At 52.0% G+C, this 16,776-nt stretch overlaps 1 protein-coding gene and 42 non-coding genes across 43 annotated transcripts; all 43 read left to right on the top strand.

Annotated features, from left to right (window-relative positions):
* The first annotated feature begins 367 nt into the window (after nt 1-367).
* Trnak-uuu (transfer RNA lysine (anticodon UUU)) lies at nt 368-440 on the top strand. Its single transcript has one exon. It is a non-coding gene; the product is annotated as a tRNA-Lys (tRNA).
* A 261-nt stretch (nt 441-701) lies between these two features.
* On the top strand, nt 702-1,745 carry LOC144179866 (uncharacterized). The gene has a single exon (XM_077708291.1). The coding sequence runs from the start codon at nt 702-704 to the stop codon at nt 1,743-1,745; it is 1,044 nt and encodes a 347-aa protein (XP_077564417.1).
* Nucleotides 1,746-5,767: 4,022 nt separating this feature from the next.
* Trnak-uuu (transfer RNA lysine (anticodon UUU)) lies at nt 5,768-5,840 on the top strand. Its single transcript has one exon. It is a non-coding gene; the product is annotated as a tRNA-Lys (tRNA).
* A 198-nt stretch (nt 5,841-6,038) lies between these two features.
* Nucleotides 6,039-6,111, top strand: Trnak-uuu (transfer RNA lysine (anticodon UUU)). The gene has a single exon. It is a non-coding gene; the product is annotated as a tRNA-Lys (tRNA).
* A 198-nt stretch (nt 6,112-6,309) lies between these two features.
* Trnak-uuu (transfer RNA lysine (anticodon UUU)) lies at nt 6,310-6,382 on the top strand. Its single transcript has one exon. It is a non-coding gene; the product is annotated as a tRNA-Lys (tRNA).
* A 198-nt stretch (nt 6,383-6,580) lies between these two features.
* Nucleotides 6,581-6,653, top strand: Trnak-uuu (transfer RNA lysine (anticodon UUU)). The gene has a single exon. It is a non-coding gene; the product is annotated as a tRNA-Lys (tRNA).
* A 198-nt stretch (nt 6,654-6,851) lies between these two features.
* Trnak-uuu (transfer RNA lysine (anticodon UUU)) lies at nt 6,852-6,924 on the top strand. Its single transcript has one exon. It is a non-coding gene; the product is annotated as a tRNA-Lys (tRNA).
* A 198-nt stretch (nt 6,925-7,122) lies between these two features.
* Trnak-uuu (transfer RNA lysine (anticodon UUU)) lies at nt 7,123-7,195 on the top strand. Its single transcript has one exon. It is a non-coding gene; the product is annotated as a tRNA-Lys (tRNA).
* A 198-nt stretch (nt 7,196-7,393) lies between these two features.
* Trnak-uuu (transfer RNA lysine (anticodon UUU)) lies at nt 7,394-7,466 on the top strand. The gene has a single exon. It is a non-coding gene; the product is annotated as a tRNA-Lys (tRNA).
* Nucleotides 7,467-7,664: 198 nt separating this feature from the next.
* On the top strand, nt 7,665-7,737 carry Trnak-uuu (transfer RNA lysine (anticodon UUU)). Its single transcript has one exon. It is a non-coding gene; the product is annotated as a tRNA-Lys (tRNA).
* Nucleotides 7,738-7,935: 198 nt separating this feature from the next.
* On the top strand, nt 7,936-8,008 carry Trnak-uuu (transfer RNA lysine (anticodon UUU)). Its single transcript has one exon. It is a non-coding gene; the product is annotated as a tRNA-Lys (tRNA).
* A 198-nt stretch (nt 8,009-8,206) lies between these two features.
* Trnak-uuu (transfer RNA lysine (anticodon UUU)) lies at nt 8,207-8,279 on the top strand. The gene has a single exon. It is a non-coding gene; the product is annotated as a tRNA-Lys (tRNA).
* A 198-nt stretch (nt 8,280-8,477) lies between these two features.
* On the top strand, nt 8,478-8,550 carry Trnak-uuu (transfer RNA lysine (anticodon UUU)). The gene has a single exon. It is a non-coding gene; the product is annotated as a tRNA-Lys (tRNA).
* A 198-nt stretch (nt 8,551-8,748) lies between these two features.
* Nucleotides 8,749-8,821, top strand: Trnak-uuu (transfer RNA lysine (anticodon UUU)). Its single transcript has one exon. It is a non-coding gene; the product is annotated as a tRNA-Lys (tRNA).
* A 198-nt stretch (nt 8,822-9,019) lies between these two features.
* On the top strand, nt 9,020-9,092 carry Trnak-uuu (transfer RNA lysine (anticodon UUU)). Its single transcript has one exon. It is a non-coding gene; the product is annotated as a tRNA-Lys (tRNA).
* Nucleotides 9,093-9,290: 198 nt separating this feature from the next.
* Nucleotides 9,291-9,363, top strand: Trnak-uuu (transfer RNA lysine (anticodon UUU)). The gene has a single exon. It is a non-coding gene; the product is annotated as a tRNA-Lys (tRNA).
* Nucleotides 9,364-9,561: 198 nt separating this feature from the next.
* Trnak-uuu (transfer RNA lysine (anticodon UUU)) lies at nt 9,562-9,634 on the top strand. The gene has a single exon. It is a non-coding gene; the product is annotated as a tRNA-Lys (tRNA).
* Nucleotides 9,635-9,832: 198 nt separating this feature from the next.
* Trnak-uuu (transfer RNA lysine (anticodon UUU)) lies at nt 9,833-9,905 on the top strand. Its single transcript has one exon. It is a non-coding gene; the product is annotated as a tRNA-Lys (tRNA).
* Nucleotides 9,906-10,102: 197 nt separating this feature from the next.
* Nucleotides 10,103-10,176, top strand: Trnak-uuu (transfer RNA lysine (anticodon UUU)). Its single transcript has one exon. It is a non-coding gene; the product is annotated as a tRNA-Lys (tRNA).
* A 198-nt stretch (nt 10,177-10,374) lies between these two features.
* Nucleotides 10,375-10,447, top strand: Trnak-uuu (transfer RNA lysine (anticodon UUU)). The gene has a single exon. It is a non-coding gene; the product is annotated as a tRNA-Lys (tRNA).
* A 198-nt stretch (nt 10,448-10,645) lies between these two features.
* On the top strand, nt 10,646-10,718 carry Trnak-uuu (transfer RNA lysine (anticodon UUU)). Its single transcript has one exon. It is a non-coding gene; the product is annotated as a tRNA-Lys (tRNA).
* Nucleotides 10,719-10,916: 198 nt separating this feature from the next.
* Trnak-uuu (transfer RNA lysine (anticodon UUU)) lies at nt 10,917-10,989 on the top strand. Its single transcript has one exon. It is a non-coding gene; the product is annotated as a tRNA-Lys (tRNA).
* A 198-nt stretch (nt 10,990-11,187) lies between these two features.
* Trnak-uuu (transfer RNA lysine (anticodon UUU)) lies at nt 11,188-11,260 on the top strand. The gene has a single exon. It is a non-coding gene; the product is annotated as a tRNA-Lys (tRNA).
* Nucleotides 11,261-11,458: 198 nt separating this feature from the next.
* Trnak-uuu (transfer RNA lysine (anticodon UUU)) lies at nt 11,459-11,531 on the top strand. The gene has a single exon. It is a non-coding gene; the product is annotated as a tRNA-Lys (tRNA).
* Nucleotides 11,532-11,729: 198 nt separating this feature from the next.
* Nucleotides 11,730-11,802, top strand: Trnak-uuu (transfer RNA lysine (anticodon UUU)). The gene has a single exon. It is a non-coding gene; the product is annotated as a tRNA-Lys (tRNA).
* A 198-nt stretch (nt 11,803-12,000) lies between these two features.
* On the top strand, nt 12,001-12,073 carry Trnak-uuu (transfer RNA lysine (anticodon UUU)). The gene has a single exon. It is a non-coding gene; the product is annotated as a tRNA-Lys (tRNA).
* A 198-nt stretch (nt 12,074-12,271) lies between these two features.
* On the top strand, nt 12,272-12,344 carry Trnak-uuu (transfer RNA lysine (anticodon UUU)). Its single transcript has one exon. It is a non-coding gene; the product is annotated as a tRNA-Lys (tRNA).
* A 198-nt stretch (nt 12,345-12,542) lies between these two features.
* On the top strand, nt 12,543-12,615 carry Trnak-uuu (transfer RNA lysine (anticodon UUU)). Its single transcript has one exon. It is a non-coding gene; the product is annotated as a tRNA-Lys (tRNA).
* A 198-nt stretch (nt 12,616-12,813) lies between these two features.
* On the top strand, nt 12,814-12,886 carry Trnak-uuu (transfer RNA lysine (anticodon UUU)). Its single transcript has one exon. It is a non-coding gene; the product is annotated as a tRNA-Lys (tRNA).
* Nucleotides 12,887-13,084: 198 nt separating this feature from the next.
* Trnak-uuu (transfer RNA lysine (anticodon UUU)) lies at nt 13,085-13,157 on the top strand. The gene has a single exon. It is a non-coding gene; the product is annotated as a tRNA-Lys (tRNA).
* Nucleotides 13,158-13,355: 198 nt separating this feature from the next.
* Trnak-uuu (transfer RNA lysine (anticodon UUU)) lies at nt 13,356-13,428 on the top strand. The gene has a single exon. It is a non-coding gene; the product is annotated as a tRNA-Lys (tRNA).
* A 198-nt stretch (nt 13,429-13,626) lies between these two features.
* On the top strand, nt 13,627-13,699 carry Trnak-uuu (transfer RNA lysine (anticodon UUU)). The gene has a single exon. It is a non-coding gene; the product is annotated as a tRNA-Lys (tRNA).
* A 198-nt stretch (nt 13,700-13,897) lies between these two features.
* Nucleotides 13,898-13,970, top strand: Trnak-uuu (transfer RNA lysine (anticodon UUU)). Its single transcript has one exon. It is a non-coding gene; the product is annotated as a tRNA-Lys (tRNA).
* Nucleotides 13,971-14,168: 198 nt separating this feature from the next.
* Trnak-uuu (transfer RNA lysine (anticodon UUU)) lies at nt 14,169-14,241 on the top strand. Its single transcript has one exon. It is a non-coding gene; the product is annotated as a tRNA-Lys (tRNA).
* Nucleotides 14,242-14,439: 198 nt separating this feature from the next.
* Trnak-uuu (transfer RNA lysine (anticodon UUU)) lies at nt 14,440-14,512 on the top strand. The gene has a single exon. It is a non-coding gene; the product is annotated as a tRNA-Lys (tRNA).
* A 198-nt stretch (nt 14,513-14,710) lies between these two features.
* On the top strand, nt 14,711-14,783 carry Trnak-uuu (transfer RNA lysine (anticodon UUU)). The gene has a single exon. It is a non-coding gene; the product is annotated as a tRNA-Lys (tRNA).
* Nucleotides 14,784-14,981: 198 nt separating this feature from the next.
* Trnak-uuu (transfer RNA lysine (anticodon UUU)) lies at nt 14,982-15,054 on the top strand. Its single transcript has one exon. It is a non-coding gene; the product is annotated as a tRNA-Lys (tRNA).
* A 198-nt stretch (nt 15,055-15,252) lies between these two features.
* Nucleotides 15,253-15,325, top strand: Trnak-uuu (transfer RNA lysine (anticodon UUU)). Its single transcript has one exon. It is a non-coding gene; the product is annotated as a tRNA-Lys (tRNA).
* Nucleotides 15,326-15,523: 198 nt separating this feature from the next.
* On the top strand, nt 15,524-15,596 carry Trnak-uuu (transfer RNA lysine (anticodon UUU)). Its single transcript has one exon. It is a non-coding gene; the product is annotated as a tRNA-Lys (tRNA).
* A 198-nt stretch (nt 15,597-15,794) lies between these two features.
* Trnak-uuu (transfer RNA lysine (anticodon UUU)) lies at nt 15,795-15,867 on the top strand. The gene has a single exon. It is a non-coding gene; the product is annotated as a tRNA-Lys (tRNA).
* Nucleotides 15,868-16,065: 198 nt separating this feature from the next.
* Trnak-uuu (transfer RNA lysine (anticodon UUU)) lies at nt 16,066-16,138 on the top strand. Its single transcript has one exon. It is a non-coding gene; the product is annotated as a tRNA-Lys (tRNA).
* Nucleotides 16,139-16,336: 198 nt separating this feature from the next.
* On the top strand, nt 16,337-16,409 carry Trnak-uuu (transfer RNA lysine (anticodon UUU)). Its single transcript has one exon. It is a non-coding gene; the product is annotated as a tRNA-Lys (tRNA).
* Nucleotides 16,410-16,607: 198 nt separating this feature from the next.
* On the top strand, nt 16,608-16,680 carry Trnak-uuu (transfer RNA lysine (anticodon UUU)). The gene has a single exon. It is a non-coding gene; the product is annotated as a tRNA-Lys (tRNA).
* Nucleotides 16,681-16,776: the final 96 nt, after the last annotated feature.

The following is a 16,776-nucleotide window of genomic DNA, read 5'->3' on the forward strand; positions in this document are numbered from 1 at the left end:
CCACTTTCTCCTTACGGCATTAGGTACCTTCCAACGGAAAATGAAGGGGGAGTGCCCTATGACATGATCATGCTCCTTTCTCTACATAGTTTGTGGAGAGTTCGTATGGCGGTCAGGCATGCTGATGCCAATGCTAGACCCGTCAGGGAATACTTTATTGAATGTATAACGTACATCAGGGAAGTTTACCGAGCGCAAGTAGACCCACCTGAATGGATCACAACATTAGATAGCCTGGCATCATTGAAAAAATTTTAGTTCTTCACGCAGCATAAGAGAGGCTGCTGTTTCACATTCATCCACCAAGCGTTGTGTCTGTCGAATTGTATCATGTCACAAGCAGGCAATAAAGAAAAAAAAAAAAAAAGCCCGGATAGCTCAGTCGGTAGAGCGTTAGGCTTTTAACCTAACGGTCCAGGGTTTGAGTCCCTGTTCGGGCGATAACATACTTTTTCTCGGTGCGGGTTTGTTTTTTAGTTAATGAGGTCCGGCAGCCGTCTGCTCTGCACTACCTTTCCCGCATGGATGCACCACAGTACCTCGGCCAGCCGACGACTAACCCGGAATATGCAACGCCATTGCTCCGTGCAATGCGTACAGGAATTCCAGGAGCAAGAAGGCCTCAGTCCGCCTATACGTAGCGGCCCGGATAGCTCAGTCGATTCTACTTCCGGCCACCGAAGCGTGCGGACGTGCGAATCATGAGCTCCAGCGGAGCGGTGATAGCGGCTCAGCCGAACCGCGGAAACAGGCCAACGGGAAGCGATAACGAGGAGTACCAGATTATTCTGCCGCAACTGCCTACCGGACGCATCGTTTTAAACACGTTGTTTTTGCATGGCGACGTGGAGGCCAGGCCGTTTAAGGTCGAAGATTTTCGCGATGCGCTCCCACGAACTGGTCTGCTCCCCGAGGTTGTCGCCTTGGGGGCTTACCAGATAAACCACGTGTGGGCAATAACGTTCAACAGCGCCGAAGCAACGAAGAAGATGCTCGCAGTCCAGGAGTTTCAAGTAAAGGGCCGGCGGTGCGTCGTCATCGACCCGGAAGACCAACAGGTCAGACTGAAGCTGCACTGGCTACTACACGGCGTAGCCGACGACGACATCCGAGCTGCACTGGTGTCGTACGGCAAGGTGACCGAGGTGAACCGGGAGCGGTGGCGCGTCCAGGGCGTCACCGACAAGGGTTCCACGACGAGGACGGTGCTGCTGAAGTTGAAAAGAGGCCTCAAGATTGACGACCTGCCGCACCAGATAAAGGTTGCGGGTGAGCTCGCCCTCGTCGTGGTACCGACACGTCCCATGCAGTGCCTTCGCTGCAACGGCCAGGGACATGTGCGGCGGGAGTGCAAGGTGCCCCGTTGTTCTAGGTGTCGGCGTTTTGGTCACGTCGATACTCAGTGCGTGCCCTCGTACGCATCAGTGACGGGGCCCGCTGACAACGAGTGTACTACCGAGCACCTTATGGACGTCGTCGAGGCAGAGGAAGCAGCTCAAGGCGCTGGTGGTGGCGAGCCCTCCGAAGCTACTACCGTGACCCCAAGGGAAAGCTGCCTCACCCAGGGAGTGAAAACCCCGAGGCCACCCCACCAAAGACGGCAGTACCGGAGGAGAGCTCGGTTAAAAGCGACGAAAAGTGCTTGGCGGCCGAGCCCCCAGGTGCGCTGGCGGGGCAACACCCGGAAACGATGGACACCGATGGAGCAGCGACTCCGGCGGGGACCGTCAAACGCCCCCACTTAGACGCAGCAGACGGGAACGACAGCAGTGGTAACACGAACAGCGAGGAGCCGCCCGCGAAAACAACGCAGATACGGCGCCCGTCGTTCAGACCCAAGCCCACCATACCACCCGACAGGAAACCCCCGGAAACGCCCCCCAACAGCGCAACGCAGTGGACAGCGCAGCGGCGGGCGGGAGCGCGTAGCCAGCTCAAGACGCGAAAGGTAAGCGCCATGCTCTCAGCCTCTAATTGAACGATACTGTCTGGCGACCTCGCACTGAACGTAGCTACACTCAACGTCAGGGGATTGGCTGGGAAAAGAAAACAGAGCCAAGTGTACCGGCTTTTAACCGAGCATGACGTTGATGTGTTGGCGGTTCAGGAAACCAAGGTGCAGGGGGAGGCAGAGACTGAGAGCATGGTGCGGCGTTTCACGTCGAGGTACTTCGCATGTGTTAGTCACGCAGTCGGCACTTCCGCGGGTTGCGTGCTTTTCGTGCGAAAGCTACCGGGCTTAGCTGTCCAAACCGTTATGTCATGTTTGTCGGGGCGATTAGTGGTGTGCGATTTCTCTTTTCACAGTGTCGAATGGCGTGTGTTGTGCATTTATGCCCCCAATTCTGGGGACGAGCGTGCCGACTTTTTTAATAGTATCAGGCAGCACCTCACCACAGATAAGCAAATATTACTATTAGGAGATTTTAATTGCGTGTTAACTGCACGTGACAAAACAAGCAAAAGGCCGTTCAAGGATGTCAGCACTGATTTGTTGTATGATCATATTGTGGAATTCGGTCTTGAGGATGTTGCCGAATGTTTGGAGGGCGCAAAAAGCGTGCAATACACGCATTTTCAAGGCGCTAGCCACGCCCGACTGGACCGGATTTACGTATCGTTGGAAATGGTCGCAATGTGCAGCAACTACAGTGTTCTGCCATTGTCTTTCAGCGATCATTGTCTTGTCGCGTGCAGACTAAGGCACAAAAAGCGTCGGAACAATTTTACATGGGAATTGTGGAAGTTAAATGAAAAGGTTTTAAAAGACGAAAATTTCAGCAACACAGTAAAGGACCAAATTAGCAAATTCGAACAGGGCAGCCAAAATAATATCTTGGAAATGTGGGAACTAACAAAAGAAGCGTCAAAAATTAAAGCAATCGAACGGGCCAGCTGCATAAGGTTCCAACAAGACGAAAACGAAACGTCGCTCCGAGAATTACTAAAAACGCTGACAGAGCAGGAGGGCAAACAGCCGGGCGTGTACAAAGACGACATCAGGCAAACAAAACAAAAGCTAGAAATAATCGACGAAGAGCGCTATCACGGAGCGCTTGTACGAGCAAGACGGGTCCAGGCGATAGCGGGGGAAAGACCTACAAAGCGGGCTTTGGGGCTCGAGAAAGCGCATGCTCGTCGTAATCATATAACCGAGATTGACTGGAACGGCGAAACTTCTGGGGATAGTAAGCACATCGAGCGTGCCTTTTTTGAGCACTATCAGTCGCTTTTTGCATTTCGCTCTGCCGATATTGAAAGCTTCAGGAAAGAATTCCTCACCAACATGCCTAAGCTTGACGATGAAACAAAGGAGTGGCTGCAACAACCAATAGCATCGAAAGAAGTTGAAGACGCCATTGATAATTTAAACCCGGGGAAATCGCCAGGCCCGGATGGGTTGACTGCGGCGTTCTACAAAGAATTTAAGAGTGAACTATCACTGGTATTAGCGGTTGTTTTTAATGAATCGTTTAAGTTGAAATCACTGCCACCTTCTTACGGAACTGCTCACACGGTGCTAATTCCCAAAACAGAAGATGTTGGAAAACTTAAGCAGGTTACGTCTTATAGGCCCATTTCACTTACGAATGTGGACTATAAAATATTTATGAAGATACTAGCAAGTAGGCTCCAGGGAGTGATACATAAAATAGTCGGTCCTCATCAGACTTGCGGCATACGGGGAAGGTCTATTTGCACCAATATACATAAGGCAAGGTGTGTGCTGGAGTGTTCCGATGCCATGCATGTAGGCGTAGCTGTGCTTCAGCTAGACCTTGAAAAGGCCTTTGATTGTGTATCGCACCAAGTATTGTTTCTTATTTTGGACTATATCAACGTCGGTTCTGTTATCAAAGAGGGGGTAGCAATGGCGTACCGGAATTGCACCACGCGGTTAGTTGTGAACAAGGCATTGGGAGCGCCAATTAACATGCAACGCTCTGTGCGCCAGGGCTGCCCCCTCAGCCCACTTTTGTTCTGCATTTATATTGAAACATTGTGTTTGCGTATCCTACAAGATGTCGAAATTCGAGGGTTCCGATTGCATGAGTCCGAGGTAAAAGTATTGGCTTACGCAGATGACATCGCGGTATTCTGTGAGAACAAAGAAAGTATTATTAAAGTAGTTGAGACAACAAAACAGTTTAGCACAATCACAGGTAGCCTTGTAAATTGGGGAAAGTGCCTGGGGTTCTGGCATGGAGAATGGCAATCAACCCCTGACACTTTTGCCAACGTAAGCTGGTTAACAACCCCCGTCAAGTACCTTGGAGCCCCACTACAGTTTTATAAAGATAGTGAGCCGTACTGGCACGAACAAACACAGGAGACTCGAGCAAAGGCAGACAAGTGGAGGGGGGCTTATTTGTCAACCTTCGCTAGGGCAACAGTGTGCAACTTGTTTTTCGTTAGTAAACTGTGGTACGTGATGCAAGTGCTGCACTGTTCACGTACAAATGTGCAAAAGCTGCATCGGGTCCTTGCTGTTTTCGTGTGGGCCTCGAATTGGGAGAGGTGCAGCCGCACCAACCTGTTCAGGCGAATCAGAGATGGGGGACTGGGACTGGCGCACTTATTTGTGCGACAGCTTGTAAATAGATTTCTGTTTTTAAGGGATGTAAGAGACCCCTTTCTGAGGACAGTGTGTCAGTTGAGGCTGGGCAGGCTTCTACCTGACTTTGTTGTAACCACTGGGTATATGCATGGAGGAATTTTTGGTTTTTTCAAAGAAGTCGTGGGAAGTGTTAATTTTTTGAATGCACGGTTTTCAAAAGAATACTTAAGTACGGTTAAAAGGAAAAATCTGTATTATGATATTGTGGATACTGTGTTCCCTGTGCCAATGTACAGAGCTATGTACTCTGGAGGCCCCGGCCAGGACGTACTTAAGAGGGTTAAAAGAATGCGAATTCAGCCAGGTGTCAAGTCCTTTTTCTTTAGGTTGCATACAGGTACATTATTAGTACGAACATATATGGAACAGAGGGGGCTATTTGTACCATGGGGGACAGACTGTTTTAGATGTAAATTACCTGAGACAATTGACCACGTGTTTTTGCATTGTTGTGAGGGAGTGTACTTATGGGATGTACTGCAAAGGTCACTGCGAAAAGACTTCCCTTTAAACCCTCATGGTATACGGTTTCTTGCAGTGGACAATGAGGCTGGAGTGCCTTATGATTTAGTAATGGTACTGGGCCTCCATAGCATATGGCGCTCTCGCACAGCAAGGCTGTATAATGATGTTGATGCACGTTTTGCACTACATTATTTCAAAGAGAGTGTTGGTCGCGTTGTCGAAATTATTAAATCTGAGGAGGTATTCCCGGTTTGGCTGCCAGAAATGGAGGAGCTGACAAAGCTGAGGCTATTTTAATGACAACGCCAGCCCTTTATTGGCTGGCAGCCTCACTTTTCCTGAGTTCAGTGTTTTATTGTGATGATCTGTAATGTTGTTTTGTGGGTTGTCAAAACCAGGCAATTAAGAAAAAAAAAAAGATAGCTCAGTCGGTAGAGCGTTAGGCTTTTAACCTAACGGTCCAGGGTTCGAGTCCCTGTTCGGGCGATAACATACTTTTTCTCGGTGCGGGTTTGTTTTTTAGTTAATGAGGTCCGGCAGCCGTCTGCACTACTTTTCCCGCATGGATGCACCACAGTACCTCGGCCAGCCGACGACTAACCCAGAATATGCAACACCATTGCTGCGTGTAATGCGTACAGGAATTCCAGGAGCAAGAAGGCCACAGTCCGCCTACACGTATCGGCCCGGATAGCTCAGTCGGTAGAGCGTTAGGCTTTTAACCTAACGGTCCAGGGTTCGAGTCCCTGTTCGGGCGATAACATACTTTTTCTCGGTGCGGGTTTGTTTTTTAGTTAATGAGGTCCGGCAGCCGTCTGCACTACCTTTCCCGCATGGATGCACCACAGTACCTCGGCCAGCCGACGACTAACCCAGAATATGCAACGCCATTGCTCCGTGTAATGCGTACAGGAATTCCAGGAGCAAGAAGGCCACAGTCCGCCTACACGTATCGGCCCGGATAGCTCAGTCGGTAGAGCGTTAGGCTTTTAACCTAACGGTCCAGGGTTCGAGTCCCTGTTCGGGCGATAACATACTTTTTCTCGGTGCGGGTTTGTTTTTTAGTTAATGAGGTCCGGCAGCCGTCTGCACTACCTTTCCCGCATGGATGCACCACAGTACCTCGGCCAGCCGACGACTAACCCAGAATATGCAACGCCATTGCTGCGTGTAATGCGTACAGGAATTCCAGGAGCAAGAAGGCCACAGTCCGCCTACACGTATCGGCCCGGATAGCTCAGTCGGTAGAGCGTTAGGCTTTTAACCTAACGGTCCAGGGTTCGAGTCCCTGTTCGGGCGATAACATACTTTTTCTCGGTGCGGGTTTGTTTTTTAGTTAATGAGGTCCGGCAGCCGTCTGCACTACCTTTCCCGCATGGATGCACCACAGTACCTCGGCCAGCCGACGACTAACCCAGAATATGCAACGCCATTGCTGCGTGTAATGCGTACAGGAATTCCAGGAGCAAGAAGGCCACAGTCCGCCTACACGTATCGGCCCGGATAGCTCAGTCGGTAGAGCGTTAGGCTTTTAACCTAACGGTCCAGGGTTCGAGTCCCTGTTCGGGCGATAACATACTTTTTCTCGGTGCGGGTTTGTTTTTTAGTTAATGAGGTCCGGCAGCCGTCTGCACTACCTTTCCCGCATGGATGCACCACAGTACCTCGGCCAGCCGACGACTAACCCAGAATATGCAACGCCATTGCTGCGTGTAATGCGTACAGGAATTCCAGGAGCAAGAAGGCCACAGTCCGCCTACACGTATCGGCCCGGATAGCTCAGTCGGTAGAGCGTTAGGCTTTTAACCTAACGGTCCAGGGTTCGAGTCCCTGTTCGGGCGATAACATACTTTTTCTCGGTGCGGGTTTGTTTTTTAGTTAATGAGGTCCGGCAGCCGTCTGCACTACCTTTCCCGCATGGATGCACCACAGTACCTCGGCCAGCCGACGACTAACCCAGAATATGCAACGCCATTGCTGCGTGTAATGCGTACAGGAATTCCAGGAGCAAGAAGGCCACAGTCCGCCTACACGTATCGGCCCGGATAGCTCAGTCGGTAGAGCGTTAGGCTTTTAACCTAACGGTCCAGGGTTCGAGTCCCTGTTCGGGCGATAACATACTTTTTCTCGGTGCGGGTTTGTTTTTTAGTTAATGAGGTCCGGCAGCCGTCTGCACTACCTTTCCCGCATGGATGCACCACAGTACCTCGGCCAGCCGACGACTAACCCAGAATATGCAACGCCATTGCTGCGTGTAATGCGTACAGGAATTCCAGGAGCAAGAAGGCCACAGTCCGCCTACACGTATCGGCCCGGATAGCTCAGTCGGTAGAGCGTTAGGCTTTTAACCTAACGGTCCAGGGTTCGAGTCCCTGTTCGGGCGATAACATACTTTTTCTCGGTGCGGGTTTGTTTTTTAGTTAATGAGGTCCGGCAGCCGTCTGCACTACCTTTCCCGCATGGATGCACCACAGTACCTCGGCCAGCCGACGATTAACCCAGAATATGCAACGCCATTGCTGCGTGTAATGCGTACAGGAATTCCAGGAGCAAGAAGGCCACAGTCCGCCTACACGTATCGGCCCGGATAGCTCAGTCGGTAGAGCGTTAGGCTTTTAACCTAACGGTCCAGGGTTCGAGTCCCTGTTCGGGCGATAACATACTTTTTCTCGGTGTGGGTTTGTTTTTTAGTTAATGAGGTCCGGCAGCCGTCTGCACTACTTTTCCCGCATGGATGCACCACAGTACCTCGGCCAGCCGACGACTAACCCAGAATATGCAACGCCATTGCTCCGTGTAATGCGTACAGGAATTCCAGGAGCAAGAAGGCCACAGTCCGCCTACACGTATCGGCCCGGATAGCTCAGTCGGTAGAGCGTTAGGCTTTTAACCTAACGGTCCAGGGTTCGAGTCCCTGTTCGGGCGATAACATACTTTTTATCGGTGTGGGTTTGTTTTTTAGTTAATGAGGTCCGGCAGCCGTCTGCACTACTTTTCCCGCATGGATGCACCACAGTACCTCGGCCAGCCGACGACTAACCCAGAATATGCAACGCCATTGCTCCGTGTAATGCGTACAGGAATTCCAGGAGCAAGAAGGCCACAGTCCGCCTACACGTATCGGCCCGGATAGCTCAGTCGGTAGAGCGTTAGGCTTTTAACCTAACGGTCCAGGGTTCGAGTCCCTGTTCGGGCGATAACATACTTTTTCTCGGTGTGGGTTTGTTTTTTAGTTAATGAGGTCCGGCAGCCGTCTGCACTACTTTTCCCGCATGGATGCACCACAGTACCTCGGCCAGCCGACGACTAACCCAGAATATGCAACACCATTGCTCCGTGTAATGCGTACAGGAATTCCAGGAGCAAGAAGGCCACAGTCCGCCTACACGTATCGGCCCGGATAGCTCAGTCGGTAGAGCGTTAGGCTTTTAACCTAACGGTGCAGGGTTCGAGTCCCTGTTCGGGCGATAACATACTTTTTCTCGGTGTGGGTTTGTTTTTTAGTTAATGAGGTCCGGCAGCCGTCTGCACTACTTTTCCCGCATGGATGCACCACAGTACCTCGGCCAGCCGACGACTAACCCAGAATATGCAACGCCATTGCTCCGTGTAATGCGTACAGGAATTCCAGGAGCAAGAAGGCCACAGTCCGCCTACACGTATCGGCCCGGATAGCTCAGTCGGTAGAGCGTTAGGCTTTTAACCTAACGGTCCAGGGTTCGAGTCCCTGTTCGGGCGATAACATACTTTTTCTCGGTGTGGGTTTGTTTTTTAGTTAATGAGGTCCGGCAGCCGTCTGCACTACTTTTCCCGCATGGATGCACCACAGTACCTCGGCCAGCCGACGACTAACCCAGAATATGCAACACCATTGCTCCGTGTAATGCGTACAGGAATTCCAGGAGCAAGAAGGCCACAGTCCGCCTACACGTATCGGCCCGGATAGCTCAGTCGGTAGAGCGTTAGGCTTTTAACCTAACGGTGCAGGGTTCGAGTCCCTGTTCGGGCGATAACATACTTTTTCTCGGTGTGGGTTTGTTTTTTAGTTAATGAGGTCCGGCAGCCGTCTGCACTACTTTTCCCGCATGGATGCACCACAGTACCTCGGCCAGCCGACGACTAACCCAGAATATGCAACGCCATTGCTCCGTGTAATGCGTACAGGAATTCCAGGAGCAAGAAGGCCACAGTCCGCCTACACGTATCGGCCCGGATAGCTCAGTCGGTAGAGCGTTAGGCTTTTAACCTAACGGTCCAGGGTTCGAGTCCCTGTTCGGGCGATAACATACTTTTTCTCGGTGTGGGTTTGTTTTTTAGTTAATGAGGTCCGGCAGCCGTCTGCACTACTTTTCCCGCATGGATGCACCACAGTACCTCGGCCAGCCGACGACTAACCCAGAATATGCAACACCATTGCTCCGTGTAATGCGTACAGGAATTCCAGGAGCAAGAAGGCCACAGTCCGCCTACACGTATCGGCCCGGATAGCTCAGTCGGTAGAGCGTTAGGCTTTTAACCTAACGGTCCAGGGTTCGAGTCCCTGTTCGGGCGATAACATACTTTTTCTCGGTGTGGGTTTGTTTTTTAGTTAATGAGGTCCGGCAGCCGTCTGCACTACTTTTCCCGCATGGATGCACCACAGTACCTCGGCCAGCCGACGACTAACCCAGAATATGCAACGCCATTGCTCCGTGTAATGCGTACAGGAATTCCAGGAGCAAGAAGGCCACAGTCCGCCTACACGTATCGGCCCGGATAGCTCAGTCGGTAGAGCGTTAGGCTTTTAACCTAACGGTCCAGGGTTCGAGTCCCTGTTCGGGCGATAACATACTTTTTCTCGGTGTGGGTTTGTTTTTTAGTTAATGAGGTCCGGCAGCCGTCTGCACTACTTTTCCCGCATGGATGCACCACAGTACCTCGGCCAGCCGACGACTAACCCAGAATATGCAACGCCATTGCTCCGTGTAATGCGTACAGGAATTCCAGGAGCAAGAAGGCCACAGTCCGCCTACACGTATCGGCCCGGATAGCTCAGTCGGTAGAGCGTTAGGCTTTTAACCTAACGGTCCAGGGTTCGAGTCCCTGTTCGGTCGATAACATACTTTTTCTCGGTGTGGGTTTGTTTTTTAGTTAATGAGGTCCGGCAGCCGTCTGCACTACTTTTCCCGCATGGATGCACCACAGTACCTCGGCCAGCCGACGACTAACCCAGAATATGCAACGCCATTGCTCCGTGTAATGCGTACAGGAATTCCAGGAGCAAGAAGGCCACAGTCCGCCTACACGTATCGGCCCGGATAGCTCAGTCGGTAGAGCGTTAGGCTTTTAACCTAACGGTCCAGGGTTCGAGTCCCTGTTCGGGCGATAACATACTTTTTCTCGGTGTGGGTTTGTTTTTTAGTTAATGAGGTCCGGCAGCCGTCTGCACTACTTTTCCCGCATGGATGCACCACAGTACCTCGGCCAGCCGACGACTAACCCAGAATATGCAACGCCATTGCTCCGTGTAATGCGTACAGGAATTCCAGGAGCAAGAAGGCCACAGTCCGCCTACACGTATCGGCCCGGATAGCTCAGTCGGTAGAGCGTTAGGCTTTTAACCTAACGGTCCAGGGTTCGAGTCCCTGTTCGGGCGATAACATACTTTTTCTCGGTGTGGGTTTGTTTTTTAGTTAATGAGGTCCGGCAGCCGTCTGCACTACTTTTCCCGCATGGATGCACCACAGTACCTCGGCCAGCCGACGACTAACCCAGAATATGCAACGCCATTGCTCCGTGTAATGCGTACAGGAATTCCAGAAGCAAGAAGGCCACAGTCCGCCTACACGTATCGGCCCGGATAGCTCAGTCGGTAGAGCGTTAGGCTTTTAACCTAACGGTCCAGGGTTCGAGTCCCTGTTCGGGCGATAACATACTTTTTCTCGGTGTGGGTTTGTTTTTTAGTTAATGAGGTCCGGCAGCCGTCTGCACTACTTTTCCCGCATGGATGCACCACAGTACCTCGGCCAGCCGACGACTAACCCAGAATATGCAACGCCATTGCTCCGTGTAATGCGTACAGGAATTCCAGGAGCAAGAAGGCCACAGTCCGCCTACACGTATCGGCCCGGATAGCTCAGTCGGTAGAGCGTTAGGCTTTTAACCTAACGGTCCAGGGTTCGAGTCCCTGTTCGGGCGATAACATACTTTTTCTCGGTGTGGGTTTGTTTTTTAGTTAATGAGGTCCGGCAGCCGTCTGCACTACTTTTCCCGCATGGATGCACCACAGTACCTCGGCCAGCCGACGACTAACCCAGAATATGCAACGCCATTGCTCCGTGTAATGCGTACAGGAATTCCAGAAGCAAGAAGGCCACAGTCCGCCTACACGTATCGGCCCGGATAGCTCAGTCGGTAGAGCGTTAGGCTTTTAACCTAACGGTCCAGGGTTCGAGTCCCTGTTCGGGCGATAACATACTTTTTCTCGGTGTGGGTTTGTTTTTTAGTTAATGAGGTCCGGCAGCCGTCTGCACTACCTTTCCCGCATGGATGCACCACAGTACCTCGGCCAGCCGACGACTAACCCAGAATATGCAACGCCATTGCTCCGTGTAATGCGTACAGGAATTCCAGAAGCAAGAAGGCCACAGTCCGCCTACACGTATCGGCCCGGATAGCTCAGTCGGTAGAGCGTTAGGCTTTTAACCTAACGGTCCAGGGTTCGAGTCCCTGTTCGGGCGATAACATACTTTTTCTCGGTGTGGGTTTGTTTTTTAGTTAATGAGGTCCGGCAGCCGTCTGCACTACTTTTCCCGCATGGATGCACCACAGTACCTCGGCCAGCCGACGACTAACCCAGAATATGCAACGCCATTGCTCCGTGTAATGCGTACAGGAATTCCAGGAGCAAGAAGGCCACAGTCCGCCTACACGTATCGGCCCGGATAGCTCAGTCGGTAGAGCGTTAGGCTTTTAACCTAACGGTGCAGGGTTCGAGTCCCTGTTCGGGCGATAACATACTTTTTCTCGGTGTGGGTTTGTTTTTTAGTTAATGAGGTCCGGCAGCCGTCTGCACTACTTTTCCCGCATGGATGCACCACAGTACCTCGGCCAGCCGACGACTAACCCAGAATATGCAACGCCATTGCTCCGTGTAATGCGTACAGGAATTCCAGGAGCAAGAAGGCCACAGTCCGCCTACACGTATCGGCCCGGATAGCTCAGTCGGTAGAGCGTTAGGCTTTTAACCTAACGGTCCAGGGTTCGAGTCCCTGTTCGGGCGATAACATACTTTTTCTCGGTGTGGGTTTGTTTTTTAGTTAATGAGGTCCGGCAGCCGTCTGCACTACTTTTCCCGCATGGATGCACCACAGTACCTCGGCCAGCCGACGACTAACCCAGAATATGCAACGCCATTGCTCCGTGTAATGCGTACAGGAATTCCAGGAGCAAGAAGGCCACAGTCCGCCTACACGTATCGGCCCGGATAGCTCAGTCGGTAGAGCGTTAGGCTTTTAACCTAACGGTGCAGGGTTCGAGTCCCTGTTCGGGCGATAACATACTTTTTCTCGGTGTGGGTTTGTTTTTTAGTTAATGAGGTCCGGCAGCCGTCTGCACTACTTTTCCCGCATGGATGCACCACAGTACCTCGGCCAGCCGACGACTAACCCAGAATATGCAACGCCATTGCTCCGTGTAATGCGTACAGGAATTCCAGAAGCAAGAAGGCCACAGTCCGCCTACACGTATCGGCCCGGATAGCTCAGTCGGTAGAGCGTTAGGCTTTTAACCTAACGGTCCAGGGTTCGAGTCCCTGTTCGGGCGATAACATACTTTTTCTCGGTGTGGGTTTGTTTTTTAGTTAATGAGGTCCGGCAGCCGTCTGCACTACCTTTCCCGCATGGATGCACCACAGTACCTCGGCCAGCCGACGACTAACCCAGAATATGCAACGCCATTGCTCCGTGTAATGCGTACAGGAATTCCAGAAGCAAGAAGGCCACAGTCCGCCTACACGTATCGGCCCGGATAGCTCAGTCGGTAGAGCGTTAGGCTTTTAACCTAACGGTCCAGGGTTCGAGTCCCTGTTCGGGCGATAACATACTTTTTCTCGGTGTGGGTTTGTTTTTTAGTTAATGAGGTCCGGCAGCCGTCTGCACTACTTTTCCCGCATGGATGCACCACAGTACCTCGGCCAGCCGACGACTAACCCAGAATATGCAACACCATTGCTCCGTGTAATGCGTACAGGAATTCCAGGAGCAAGAAGGCCACAGTCCGCCTACACGTATCGGCCCGGATAGCTCAGTCGGTAGAGCGTTAGGCTTTTAACCTAACGGTCCAGGGTTCGAGTCCCTGTTCGGGCGATAACATACTTTTTCTCGGTGTGGGTTTGTTTTTTAGTTAATGAGGTCCGGCAGCCGTCTGCACTACTTTTCCCGCATGGATGCACCACAGTACCTCGGCCAGCCGACGACTAACCCAGAATATGCAACGCCATTGCTCCGTGTAATGCGTACAGGAATTCCAGGAGCAAGAAGGCCACAGTCCGCCTACACGTATCGGCCCGGATAGCTCAGTCGGTAGAGCGTTAGGCTTTTAACCTAACGGTCCAGGGTTCGAGTCCCTGTTCGGGCGATAACATACTTTTTCTCGGTGTGGGTTTGTTTTTTAGTTAATGAGGTCCGGCAGCCGTCTGCACTACTTTTCCCGCATGGATGCACCACAGTACCTCGGCCAGCCGACGACTAACCCAGAATATGCAACGCCATTGCTCCGTGTAATGCGTACAGGAATTCCAGAAGCAAGAAGGCCACAGTCCGCCTACACGTATCGGCCCGGATAGCTCAGTCGGTAGAGCGTTAGGCTTTTAACCTAACGGTCCAGGGTTCGAGTCCCTGTTCGGGCGATAACATACTTTTTCTCGGTGTGGGTTTGTTTTTTAGTTAATGAGGTCCGGCAGCCGTCTGCACTACTTTTCCCGCATGGATGCACCACAGTACCTCGGCCAGCCGACGACTAACCCAGAATATGCAACGCCATTGCTCCGTGTAATGCGTACAGGAATTCCAGGAGCAAGAAGGCCACAGTCCGCCTACACGTATCGGCCCGGATAGCTCAGTCGGTAGAGCGTTAGGCTTTTAACCTAACGGTCCAGGGTTCGAGTCCCTGTTCGGGCGATAACATACTTTTTCTCGGTGTGGGTTTGTTTTTTAGTTAATGAGGTCCGGCAGCCGTCTGCACTACTTTTCCCGCATGGATGCACCACAGTACCTCGGCCAGCCGACGACTAACCCAGAATATGCAACGCCATTGCTCCGTGTAATGCGTACAGGAATTCCAGAAGCAAGAAGGCCACAGTCCGCCTACACGTATCGGCCCGGATAGCTCAGTCGGTAGAGCGTTAGGCTTTTAACCTAACGGTCCAGGGTTCGAGTCCCTGTTCGGGCGATAACATACTTTTTCTCGGTGTGGGTTTGTTTTTTAGTTAATGAGGTCCGGCAGCCGTCTGCACTACCTTTCCCGCATGGATGCACCACAGTACCTCGGCCAGCCGACGACTAACCCAGAATATGCAACGCCATTGCTCCGTGTAATGCGTACAGGAATTCCAGAAGCAAGAAGGCCACAGTCCGCCTACACGTATCGGCCCGGATAGCTCAGTCGGTAGAGCGTTAGGCTTTTAACCTAACGGTCCAGGGTTCGAGTCCCTGTTCGGGCGATAACATACTTTTTCTCGGTGTGGGTTTGTTTTTTAGTTAATGAGGTCCGGCAGCCGTCTGCACTACTTTTCCCGCATGGATGCACCACAGTACCTCGGCCAGCCGACGACTAACCCAGAATATGCAACGCCATTGCTCCGTGTAATGCGTACAGGAATTCCAGGAGCAAGAAGGCCACAGTCCGCCTACACGTATCGGCCCGGATAGCTCAGTCGGTAGAGCGTTAGGCTTTTAACCTAACGGTGCAGGGTTCGAGTCCCTGTTCGGGCGATAACATACTTTTTCTCGGTGTGGGTTTGTTTTTTAGTTAATGAGGTCCGGCAGCCGTCTGCACTACTTTTCCCGCATGGATGCACCACAGTACCTCGGCCAGCCGACGACTAACCCAGAATATGCAACGCCATTGCTCCGTGTAATGCGTACAGGAATTCCAGGAGCAAGAAGGCCACAGTCCGCCTACACGTATCGGCCCGGATAGCTCAGTCGGTAGAGCGTTAGGCTTTTAACCTAACGGTCCAGGGTTCGAGTCCCTGTTCGGGCGATAACATACTTTTTCTCGGTGTGGGTTTGTTTTTTAGTTAATGAGGTCCGGCAGCCGTCTGCACTACTTTTCCCGCATGGATGCACCACAGTACCTCGGCCAGCCGACGACTAACCCAGAATATGCAACGCCATTGCTCCGTGTAATGCGTACAGGAATTCCAGGAGCAAGAAGGCCACAGTCCGCCTACACGTATCGGCCCGGATAGCTCAGTCGGTAGAGCGTTAGGCTTTTAACCTAACGGTGCAGGGTTCGAGTCCCTGTTCGGGCGATAACATACTTTTTCTCGGTGTGGGTTTGTTTTTTAGTTAATGAGGTCCGGCAGCCGTCTGCACTACTTTTCCCGCATGGATGCACCACAGTACCTCGGCCAGCCGACGACTAACCCAGAATATGCAACGCCATTGCTCCGTGTAATGCGTACAGGAATTCCAGAAGCAAGAAGGCCACAGTCCGCCTACACGTATCGGCCCGGATAGCTCAGTCGGTAGAGCGTTAGGCTTTTAACCTAACGGTCCAGGGTTCGAGTCCCTGTTCGGGCGATAACATACTTTTTCTCGGTGTGGGTTTGTTTTTTAGTTAATGAGGTCCGGCAGCCGTCTGCACTACCTTTCCCGCATGGATGCACCACAGTACCTCGGCCAGCCGACGACTAACCCAGAATATGCAACGCCATTGCTCCGTGTAATGCGTACAGGAATTCCAGAAGCAAGAAGGCCACAGTCCGCCTACACGTATCGGCCCGGATAGCTCAGTCGGTAGAGCGTTAGGCTTTTAACCTAACGGTCCAGGGTTCGAGTCCCTGTTCGGGCGATAACATACTTTTTCTCGGTGTGGGTTTGTTTTTTAGTTAATGAGGTCCGGCAGCCGTCTGCACTACTTTTCCCGCATGGATGCACCACAGTACCTCGGCCAGCCGACGACTAACCCAGAATATGCAACGCCATTGCTCCGTGTAATGCGTACAGGAATTCCAGGAGCAAGAAGGCCACAGTCCGCCTACACGTATCGGCCCGGATAGCTCAGTCGGTAGAGCGTTAGGCTTTTAACCTAACGGTGCAGGGTTCGAGTCCCTGTTCGGGCGATAACATACTTTTTCTCGGTGTGGGTTTGTTTTTTAGTTAATGAGGTCCGGCAGCCGTCTGCACTACTTTTCCCGCATGGATGCACCACAGTACCTCGGCCAGCCGACGACTAACCCAGAATATGCAACGCCATTGCTCCGTGTAATGCGTACAGGAATTCCAGGAGCAAGAAGGCCACAGTCCGCCTACACGTATCGGCCCGGATAGCTCAGTCGGTAGAGCGTTAGGCTTTTAACCTAACGGTCCAGGGTTCGAGTCCCTGTTCGGGCGATAACATACTTTTTCTCGGTGTGGGTTTGTTTTTTAGTTAATGAGGTCCGGCAGCCGTCTGCACTACTTTTCCCGCATGGATGCACCACAGTACCT

Source organism: Haemaphysalis longicornis, unplaced genomic scaffold (assembly GCF_048455015.1).
Source record: "Haemaphysalis longicornis isolate Haplotype H1 unplaced genomic scaffold, Haemaphysalis longicornis Haplotype H1 scaffold_4, whole genome shotgun sequence".
NCBI lineage: Eukaryota > Metazoa > Arthropoda > Arachnida > Ixodida > Ixodidae > Haemaphysalis > Haemaphysalis longicornis.

What these genes read in the sequence shown, in the direction of transcription:
- LOC144179866 (XM_077708291.1), top strand. Translation starts at nt 702, where the DNA reads ATGAGCTCCAGCGGAGCGGTGATAGCGGCTCAGCCGAACCGCGGAAAC.